The sequence below is a fragment of the Sinocyclocheilus rhinocerous genome, unplaced genomic scaffold (assembly GCF_001515625.1).
Source record: "Sinocyclocheilus rhinocerous isolate Xijiao unplaced genomic scaffold, SAMN03320098_v1.1 scaffold831, whole genome shotgun sequence".
NCBI lineage: Eukaryota > Metazoa > Chordata > Actinopteri > Cypriniformes > Cyprinidae > Sinocyclocheilus > Sinocyclocheilus rhinocerous.
Genome location: NW_015641020.1, coordinates 1015492 through 1026820, shown reverse-complemented (window position 1 = coordinate 1026820; position 11329 = coordinate 1015492). Strand labels below are relative to the sequence as shown.

Here is an 11329-nt window from a genome sequence, read left to right as displayed (position 1 = left end):
TGAAAAATGGGGCAAAAACAAAAGTGTTGCGTTTATAATTTTGTTCAGTGTATTTTGTATTTACAAATATATATATAAAAAAAAAAGAAATTAAATTTTTTATATTATAAATATATTATTAATATATAATTTTAATATAAATATTAATTTTTTTAAATAAATATATAAAAAAATTAAAAATATAATAATTATAATACATTTATTTTACAGTACAACTTCACTTTGAAACATGCATTGCATATGTATGGGGTAATGTACATCCAGCCGTTGTTATCGCAGTCAGGGTCCTGATCACCCTGTCCGCGGTTATTCTGCGATAACCAGCTGGATGTACATTATCCCGTTTATTACACAGCTTCTTACCACATAAGTAAATAATTAGACAAAATATTGATTTGAGTTGAAATATTTGAACGCAAAGCTTCTGTTAAGACAGCAATTGCGAGCAAGCGGCAAGTTCAAACTAGATGGAAATTTAAGGGAAATGGTGCGGTCATACCACTTATTACACAACATTTCACCAGATAAATAATTATGGCGACAAAAGATATTGATTTAAGACAAAACTGTTTTAAAATCTTACCAGTATGTTAGTTATATAATATATAATCCATTACAGTGTACAAAACAATCGTCACAAAATGGCAGCAGCTGCGTTTGTATGAAATGAAAGAGTGAGTCCGCGATACCAGGATGACATAATTAAATAATTGTACACATAATATTGAATCAAGTTTTAATATTTGATTAGCTAACGAAACGCAAAGCTTCCACAAACAAAAACTGTTCCTAGCAAGAGTACAGTGCCGACTTCAGTTACCCGGATGAGCCTGTGTTACCGTTTCCGCTGTAAACAAAGAAGCGCTGCACATATGAACTAGATGCAAGATGAAAAGAAAAAATACCATCTAAGCTTTTCTAAAGACAGTAAGTTCCCCTCAGACATGCATTCATATAAACTCCTACCCCTAAATGAATCGCGATTTGTTTAGCATCTCAACCGATTTGAATCGTCACATATTTGAATCGATTTTCAACCGGCTCGCGGTTAATCGTTACATCCCTAGCTTTTACTGGTTGTTATCGAGGGTTATTACACGGCTCTGTGGAATACTTGATTCTGATTGGTCAGTCGCGACATTCCAAGGTATGTTATCCCTCGATAACAACCAGTAAAAACTAATAACACAGGCTCATCCGGGTAACTGAAGTTGGCACTGTACTCTTGCTAGGAACAGTTTTTCTTCGTGGAAACTTTGCGTTTGGATAGCTAATAAAATATTAAACTTCAATTCAATATTATGTGTACAATTATTTAATTATGTCATCCTGGTATCGCGGACTCGCCCTCTCGTTTCATACAAACGCAGCTGCTGCCATTTTGCGACGATTGTTTTGTACACTGTAATGGATTATAAGATATAACTAACAAACTGGTAAGATTTTAAAACATTTTCGTCTTTAATATCTTTTATCGCCATAATTATTTATGTGGTGAAATGTTGTGTAATAAGGGGTATGACTGCACCGTATCCCTTAAATGTCCATCTAGTTTGAACTTGCCGCTTGCTCGCAACTGCTGTGTTCACGGAAGCTTTGGGTTCAAATATTTCAACTCAATATTTTGTCTAATTATTTACTTAAGTGGCAAGTAACTGTGTAATAAGCGGGATAATATAACCGCTGGATGTACATTATCCCTTACATAACACACCTCGGAATGTCGCAACTCACCAATCAGAAACAAGAATTCCACAGAGCCGTGTAATAAATTTAGTTAAATCACAGCATTTACAGTTTGATAATTGCAATATTGCACCCAATTTTCATTTTTGTTTCGATTAATCATGCAGTCCTAACTCAGATGATGAAATCATAACTTAGATGATGAAATCAATATTAGTTCCGTTTTTTCTGATTTTCATCTTTTTTTTTCTTTTTAATAATAGGTCCGTGTATGTGTGCATATCTGCAGTACCACCATCATCAATTGTTTTAAGGCTTTGCTTTGGGTAAAAGGGCAGTTTCATGAGGTTTAAGCACAGAACAAAGTTTTAAACTGCATTTCATTCTTTCTTCTTCAGGAAAATGGGACTAGCGTGAGTAAGGAAGAGCGCACTCCTTCCAAGCGCTCCCCTAGCAATGGCGTGGCATCGCCCGAGGAGGCTCTAGCCATGGTGAATGGCGTCTCCTAAAAAGTCATCTCGCCCCCTCAAGACCCACGTCTAAAGCAAGACACCATGGCGAACTCTGTCCCTGCTTGCATTCACGTAAACCTTTAAACTGACGAATGAAAATCAACAAAAATCCTTGAATTCATACAAGTCTATGAGAAGAAAATTATACAAAAAAAATGACGAACGCATCTACTTTAAACCACACGTAACGGTGTATGTTTATCCTATCTATCAGTACTTAGTGCTTATTTAAGACAAGCTTGCCAGAAATGAGCTGATGGATATGACTCAAATTTCTGACGTAACACAGAAAACAGGACGTGACTTTTTGGGTTTTATTTAAAAAAAAAAAAAAATTCTTTTTGCAGTTGTCGTTGCTGTCATTGTTTTTGATTGTTTGTACTCACTGGTGTGGGACTGTGAAACACTCCCAAACAGACGCATCTCTTAAACAGTGTTAGCTAAATGAGGGCGGAGCTAGTGGAGAGGCAGCCTCTCGTGAGTGATTGAGTCTGTGGTACTCTGAATTTAAGGGCAAAAAGGGGAAACAGAGAGACATTGTGCCTTGAATTTGAAAAAACTTGAGTATTTTCTTTTTTTCTCCTTAATATTTGCGTTGTTCATGGGATGAAGTAGATGGTTCCGGTTTTATTTTGTCGGAAGAAATGACAGGAATATGCAGAATAAGAGGGGTTAAGATTGGGGGAAAAGACAGATAATGCCAAACATGAAATTAGGACGTTTGTCCAAGGTCAAGTCATTATGTGAAAGGCGTTTAATCTCTGTGTGTGTATGAGTGTGTGTCCGTTTGTATATGTATTATTGTGAGACATGCAGCAAGCGCATATAAATTGGGAGGAACGTTACATGATCCAAGAAACAACCCAGAAGAATCCTTAATGGATTCTGTCTCTTCAGTTAAAACGGGCGGAAAAGTGGCACGAGTGTCGGCAGACTTTCCAAACAGAGCTAAAGAGAGAGGTTGTTGAACTGACAGGTTCAGTGTTGATTCAGTATTTCAGCATCTCTTTCCCCACCGTATGTGGAAGGAAGGTGGGATGAATATGAGCGTGGAAAGTGGCGCGTGCACGCTCAATAGCTTCCAGCCCACAACTAAATGAACAGCAGGAGGGGATTGGTGACACTCTGGTGTGGATGGTTGGTCTTGATGATCTAGAAGGCACTCTGGGAACAGTGAAACCATATTAAGATAAAGCCAGAAACACTGAGACAGATGCATTCGTTCACACTCGCACACGCATGTACATCCAAGAGCATTATAATACTCTCCAGTTTGGTCAAATGGGGTTTTGGCCTCTTCTGTCTCAGCTGGGAGATCTGATGCTGTGGCAGAGAAGGTCATGGAGCGTTTGTCGTGTCCCTGGTTGTCATGGTTAAAGGGAGGTAGCGTTCCCTCACATTGTTACTGTCATCTTGGTTCCTGCTCTCTATAAGTTTTTTTTCTTTTTCTTTCCACATCAGAAAAACAAAAAAGATTAAAATGGAAGTGAAATAAATTATTTCTGGAATGACACCTGTGTACAGATTTTCTTCTCTGCAGTCTGATTTCGGTTTGTGCACTTTACACGAATGGGGTGCAAAATAGGATCTGAAACTCTTAAATCTATAGTATTTTTTCCCATAAAATGATAAGTAAAAGAAAAAAAGTCAAACTCAGAAGGTCAAACTAGATATTATATTAAATGGATTCTCCACCCAAAAATGAAAATGTACTCATTTACACACTCTCATGCCATCCAAGATTAATTTGACGACTTTGGGGGACAAACAGATGTTTCGAAAAATAATCCACCTCTGAGTCATTGAGTCTCAGTTGAGGTTGTAGGGATTATTATGTTTGTTTTGTGTGGTTTTTGAAGCATTGACTTTTGAGGGTCCCATCCACTTAAATTATAAGAACTCGCAGCAATGGATTCTAAACATCCTGTTTTCCACAGAAGAAAGTCAAATACATCTGACAGCATGAGGGAGAGTAAATGATGAGAGACTTTTCAAAAGTGAGTAAATGATGAGAGACCTACCATAAGCATTAAAGGACCCTCCATAAATCCCCCAAAAAATGAACTTGTGTTTTTCAATAAAACTATAATACTTGAAACGAAACTAGTGAAAATGGAAATAAAACGAAAAGTGTAAATTGCTGTATTAAATTAGACCTGCTCATGTTTACATATTTCTTTTTACAGCCGTTGCGCATTATAACTAATCACACACGATTCTGTTGAGTTTATGAAAGCAACGGCCAATCAGAAGCGTCCAGATGAGTCATCACTGAAACACCGAGTTTTGTTGTGTGCCCGCGCTCGCTGACTGAATTCTGACTGAAACTGAAAAGTATGTATGATGTAAGTAATCCATTTATTATAAAGTGTTTGGACAGCTTCATTGATTATAACAGGAGTTTTGAGTGCTTAAACTCTGGCTAGTCTGAAGTCAGCGGTCTTTAATGTAAGTGTTCTTTGCTCCATTGCATAATTTACTGTTTGAATGCAGGGACGCGGGAAATAACGTTACCCCGTTTTCACATGGTTGCAAATGCAACGCCAAGTTTGTTCATTTAAATTTATTCAGTTTTAGCATTTAATAATTTATTTGTAATGATCTCTGAAATGTAAATTGTAAGTGGGCTATAATAAACCCATGTTTATCTTTATAAACATGATTAATTTTACTTGTGATGTTTTCTATATGGGATGATTAGCCTAATCCTCATGAACACGTGACGCTGGCGCGTGGTATCAGCCATGAACTATACAGAATGCGAACAAGATTAACTTTAATACAAGGAGATAATGGCGCAAAAGCGAATTTCAGATTTTTTTTAAATGCCCATCCCAGCAAAAACTTTCTAAAATCGGCATCCAAACAACACCAGCCCTAGCACGAGCACCGATGTAAGTGAACCAGCCTCACCCCCTCACACCCACCCTTTCACCCAACACGGACACCCACAGCACCTCCAACCGAAAACATCTTCCCGCGCCCCTGTTTGAATGTGAAAATTAAAGTGTTATAATTAGTAACTTAGAATGTTTTTATTAAATTGTGATCGCTTCAAATACAAATTCAGTCGTATTAAAATATTTCATGACACCATATCTGGTACTTGTCTAAACAGAGGTGTTTTGATGTGTGTTACACTAACGTTACTTTAGCCTTAACGTTACCCTGCAGTTGGTTCACTCTCTGCCTATGGGTAAGATATTTGTTTGGTACACCAACTGATACTGAAAAAGCTTTTATCTTGGAACCGACAAACAGTCATTAGGTTATTAGGTTTTCTCAACGATAAGAAAAATAAATACATTTATTCATAAGAGCTTTGACACAATTCGAACACTGCTTACCACTGCTAAATAAAAATGACTTTCATCTCTTGCGTACTGATCAAGACAGACTATGAGGTCCATGTGGTAGTGCCTCATACATCCTAAGCCCTCAAATCGTCTAATTTTTTTGGATTGCTTGGCTTTATGAAGAGGCAGACTGCAGAGTTTATTTTACAGAATTGATAGGATAACGGTATTATAATACTGGCCATATTTGCTTTTGTTTATAAATACTAAAACGCATAATAGAGGTTTAGAACCTGATCCCAGGTTCAGATGTCACGGATAAATAAGACCTTCAAATTGAAAATGCATTTGTTACCAGAGCTTAACCTACGTATGTTTACAGATTCATCACTGCAGTGTTTACGTTTTGCATTAAACGCGTCGTTGTTTAGCAAACCTTTAGTATGCTCAGTGCCTACAGACCGGTTTTATTCCAGGATGTGTTACATCATAAGGGTTACTGCGCAAATAAGACTTTTTGTAAAGGTCTATTAATACTATCATACCACCATTTATGAAAACCATTTTAACTGGTTTATGTTAGGATTATAGTTAACTAAAACTAAAATCGAAACTAAAGGTATTAAAAACATTTTTGTTACTTGAAATAAATGTTAACTGAAATTATATATATATATATATATATAATATATATTTATTCTTCAAGAAACGACTAAAAACACATCTGTTCCATCTTTATTTGACCCTCTAACTCTAGCACTTTCTATTCTATTTTAATTCTACTTGATCTATTTATCTTTTTTTTAACTAACACTTTCTATTTTTTCTATTCTACACTGTAAAAAAATTTCCGTAAAATTTCCGGTAAGAAACCGGCAGGTGTGTATATATATATATATATATATATATATGTATATATATATAAGTAAAAATACCTTGCTATGTGTACTGCGTACCGTTGTTTGTCATTTGCACTTACATATTGTTGCTCTTTTGTTAGTTTTGTTTGCTTTTATTGTCCTCATTTGTAAGTCGCTTTGGATAAAAGCGTCTGCTAAATGACTAAATGTAAATATATGTATATGTGTGTGTGTTTGTGTGTGTGTATTAATTTCAGCAACTTATCTCATTTTAATTTAGTTTAACTTGATTTAATATATATATTTATATACATACACTAAAAATGACAACACACAACAAAATTACTAAAACTTTACATTTAAAATAAAAATGGAAAATATGAATAATGAAATCCAATGATTGTCTTTACTTTGTTGATCACAATAGAAATGCACCTGCTTTTCTGTTTTTAAGCTGTATTCATAATGGTGCAGGGGTTGTGTGACGTTTCAGAGCAAACATCTTCATCTGTGACCACCACCTGTAATCACGCAGACTGGCGCTCCACCTAGAACATTTTTCACTTCCTCCCCCTGTGAACAGCAGTGCATCGACACCCTCTGAAGACCAGGCTTCAGGCAAGTACACTGGTTTCTAGACTTGTGTAAATAATATACATCAGTTGCTTTCTGTAGTATTCCATTTCTGTACTGTTCCTATATCTGATGACTTTTTTTATTAAATTATTTTTTCAGATGATTAAGGATTGTTGTTTTTTTTAATAGCTTTTAAAGTGGTGGCACCGCAACAAATTTGCCTAGAAATGTTTTGTTTCTCAAATTCTCAAGCATGTCCAGATAGGGCACATTTTTAATTGTAATTGATAGAAGCACCTCTTTATATTTAAAAAATCACATTCTTGCGATCTTCTATAGCACTTTTTTTCCAGCATTTACCACACTGCCACATGCATTTAAGCCGAATACCATCTGTGAAAAAGTGATATGAAAGAAAAATATGAAAAACAAGTTCTCTGAACTCACTTACATGCTTTCATTTCATATTGTTCTGTGGTCATTGGTAACCACACTGCTCTATTATTTTCCATCTCGTGTTCCGTTCCCCCTTTTTATGCTCTGATACGTTTTACTGATACCACACCTGCAGTGAAAGGTGTGGAAATTTGCATTGTGTTCCTCTGTGCTGGGGTGTGGGAGAGGACCGGCCCTGCATGTGGGGAATCTTTTTCAGTCCCGATCAAGTTTCTCTGATTGTAGTGGAGATATTTGATCATGGCACACTCTTGTAGCTCTTTGCTGTCTTTTTTTTTTTTTTTTTTTTTTTTTTTAAGTGATGCAATGTAAAACCTCTGTTTGACTCAAAGTTTACATGCTGCAATCTAGCGTTTGCTTGCAAAAGATACCACTGTCTCAGAAAGATTAAAATGGGAGCTTTTGGAAGATTCACAGATAAAAGCTTTTTACTCTCAAATATCCAATTCAAGTTTCAAGTAGGGCTGAACGATTAATTGCATTTGCGATAATATCGCGATATGACTACACTGACGCGACAAAGCGACCGTTGCAAATCATTTTAACTTGTGTCAGTACGTCATAAATAGAACAAGGCATCAGTTTAATCTCGGGTTTTGTCGCGTCGCGCCCTATACAGCCTATGACATAATACAGAACATAAAGAGCTTTAAAAAATAATTGCATATTAAATCGCAATCGCAATATTGGTAAAAAAAAAATCGCAATTAGATTATTTAACAAAATCGTTCAGCCCTAGTTTCAAGTTTATTTATCATGTGTACAATGTCAGTGACAATTTGCACATTGAAATGCTGAGGCTCAGGCATTCTACATTAGTGCAATACTATATAAGTGCAATATAATACAAACTATTAGAGAGAAGAGAAAAAAAAAACGTTTGTAGTCTTGTAGTATGTGCAGTCTGTTTTTAAAGTGCAAATGATTTTTGTAAAGAAAAATAGTCATCATGAGGTATATGTGTTGTATACATATTTGTAAGGAGTGTAGTGAGTATTAAAGGGGTCATCGGATGCTAAATTCACTTTTGTTGTTGTTTGAACATAAATGTGTGTTGGAAGTGTGTGTACACATCCACCCTTTAATGATAAAAATCCCCCCAGTGTTTTTTTTTTTAAGAATGTCTCCGATTGAGGTGTTTTGTTGTTGGGTGTAATAATGAATATAGCAGACGTAATTTACTCCCGACATCTGAGCCGCTGAAGACGCAGAGGATTAATGTTACTTTCGTTTTTGAAAGGAATGTGCCGATCCCCGATCTGCCTAAATGCGTTTAAGTTTGCGTGAATCATGATCCAGCTTCATCTACAGAAGAAGTGAGTATAAGGGTTTTTTTATGAATCTTTGTAAATCGCCTTTCCTAATATGTGCTAGTTAATAACCAAAGTATGTTATAGGCTTTTCATTAAGACCCTAAAGAATCATATCAACTTGTGGAAAATGGGCATCCGATGACCCCTTTAAAGAGTGTTTGGAGTTCTGATGGCCTGTAGGTAGTAGCTGTTCTTCAGTCTGCTGGTTCTGGATCAAATACTCCTGTACCGCCTGCCTGATGGCAGTTAATAAACAGGTTGTGTGCTGGGTGACTGGGGTCAGCAATGATTTTGCGAGCCTTCCTCAGACATCGCGTGTAATAGATGTCCTGTAAGGTGGGTAATTTGGTGCCTATAATGATTTCAGCTGCTCTCACGACTCTCTGGAGAGCCTTGTGATCGCTGATGGAGCAGCTTCCATAGTAATTTAAATTCCAATGTAATTTAAATGTGAATAACACTGCTATCTGTATTGTCATACAAAGTGGGGACAGTTATTTTATGTTTGTAGCCCAACTAGAATGTAAAGTGATGTAAAACCAGCTAAATATCCTGACATTAACTCTTGTATGACAGGGTTTATGCCATGATAACTCAAAATATTAATCCATCAGAAGAGATTTTAAAAAGTGTCTTACTTTAACACGTCCATTAAGTGGAACCCTCAAAACTAATTAAATTTAATTTTGCTTAATAATAATAATAATTATTATTATTATTAAATAATGTGCATGTATTTAAACATATGCCTCTATAAATAAATACAAATCTCTATTTATTAAACGTGTGTGTGTGTGTGTTTATGATGAGCATTCTGATTTGTCTGGATTTTCAAATGTGTTTTCCCAGGTCAGTTCATGATGGCACATCCAGCTGTAATTGTCCAGCCAGCCATGGTGGTGACCACTAATAATGTGATGTTAAACCAGTGGAGCAGTGGAGTGTGTGACTGCTGTGAAGACATGGGCATCTGTAAGTGTGGGGTGGAGGGAGAAAGAGGAAAAGCAGGACATATCGACTACAGTCTATGTTTGTATGTGTGAAGAATGATGAGAATAAACTGTGAGCTTGTGGATGATCTGAAAGCAGTTCAATGTCATCTGCTTTCCTGTGGTAGGTTGCTGTGGTTTCTGGTGTCCATACTGCCTCATGTGTAAGACCAGTGAGGAATTTGGAGAGTGTCTCTGTCTCCCCCTGCTGGAGATATGCTTTGGTGGCATTTTGCATCCAATTACTCTCTCCATGAGGAGCAGTATGAGAGAGAGATTCCACATTAAGGTAAATACAGCATCACTATACAATTACGCAATTTTAAATAACTGTTTTCTATTGTCATATTTTAAAATATAATTTGTTCCTGTGATGCAAAGCTGAATTTTCAGCAGCCATTACTCCAGTCTTCAGTGTCACATGATCCTTCAGAAATCATTCTAATAAGCTGATTTGCTGTTTAAGAACCGTTTCTTATTATTATCAATGATGAAAACAGTTGTGCGGCTTCATATTGTTGTGGAAATCCCAATACATACATTTTCAGAATTTTTGGATAAACAGAAAATATTTGTATCAGTGTAATTTATTTTTAATAAAAATATTTGTCAGTGTGAAAAAGTCTTTACTGTCACTTTTGATCAATTTAATGCATCATTGCTGAATACAAGTATTAATTCCTTTAAACATTTTAATTTTAATTTCATTTAATTTGGTTTCATTTGACCAAGCATGACCAAAAAAAGCACAACTCTAGTGGTACAGTTTTTGATTTGAACTCAAATACTAAATAAATATATTTATAAACAAAACTGATTTACCACAATAATGTGTTTATGATTTGGAAAACCATTCTAATGCTTATATATATATATATATATATAAACACTGTAATGTTTACCACAAAGCATTACTTTCCTCAAAAACCCCAATTCTCTTCTGATTTTAGAACCACAAACTGAATTCATCAAGTTTACAGATGTTGCATGGCTCAAAAAATTATGTCCCCAGTATGAACGGGACGATACTTCCCCCGCCCTCCCATTATAGACTACTCTGTTTCATGTTTTTAAGTTTCACTAGATTTGATGTTCTTTTCTCTTTCATGAAGGGTTCGATACAGGATGACTGCTGTGTGGTGACCTGCTGCACTGTGTGCATCTGGTGTCAGATGGCCAGAGAGCTAAAGTCTCAACGGCACTCCCTAGTGGTCGTTAACCCTGCCGTCAACCCGGTTCACCAGCAGCCGCAGGCTTTCAACCAGCCTCTGCAACCCATCAATCCTGCCTACTAATGACCTCAGTGCACACGAGCACACTTTAACCTCAAGCTCCCCAAAGAGCAAAATCTACTGTTTTGTTGAAATTACATAGTGGAATATGTCCACGTCATTTTAATATTTATAGCCTACCTGTTTAACAATGCCAATATTTTTACTGAACAAAATATTGAATTTTTCTATTTTTTTAACACTTTTCTTTATAGATAAATTGCCAAATATAGTTAAAATTTTTAAAGATAGGGTGTACACCTATTTAAATAAATAACTAATATATTTCCTCATAAAACTGTTTATTTCTCATGTGTGCATCAACAATGTCAATCACATCAATCGCTATTGTGTGTGTGTGTGTGTGTGT

At 36.0% G+C, this 11329-nt stretch overlaps 2 protein-coding genes across 5 annotated transcripts in view; both read left to right on the top strand.

Annotated features, from left to right (window-relative positions):
• The window catches only part of LOC107753958 (fragile X mental retardation syndrome-related protein 1-like), a 33249-nt gene extending 30360 nt beyond the window's left edge, over positions 1–2889 (top strand). For all 3 annotated transcript variants that reach the window (XM_016570249.1, XM_016570250.1, XM_016570248.1), the window contains one exon: positions 2085–2889. In XM_016570249.1, the coding sequence (XP_016425735.1) occupies positions 2085–2195 (111 nt within the window). In that variant the 3' untranslated portion in view covers positions 2196–2889. The remainder of the gene's footprint in view (positions 1–2084) is intronic.
• Positions 2890–4536: 1647 nt separating this feature from the next.
• On the top strand, positions 4537–11178 carry ponzr6 (plac8 onzin related protein 6). 2 transcript variants are annotated; one of them, XM_016570286.1, is made up of 5 exons: positions 4537–4543; positions 6890–6972; positions 9549–9671; positions 9817–9977; positions 10801–11178. In XM_016570286.1, the coding sequence occupies exons 1-5, from the start codon at positions 4539–4541 to the stop codon at positions 10981–10983; spliced, it is 555 nt and encodes a 184-aa protein (XP_016425772.1). In that variant the 5' UTR covers positions 4537–4538; the 3' UTR covers positions 10984–11178. The 2 variants fall into 2 exon arrangements, with proteins under 2 accessions (XP_016425772.1, XP_016425773.1); XM_016570287.1 differs by lacking the exon at positions 4537–4543 and adding an exon at positions 5339–5394.
• The last annotated feature ends 151 nt before the right edge of the window (positions 11179–11329 follow it).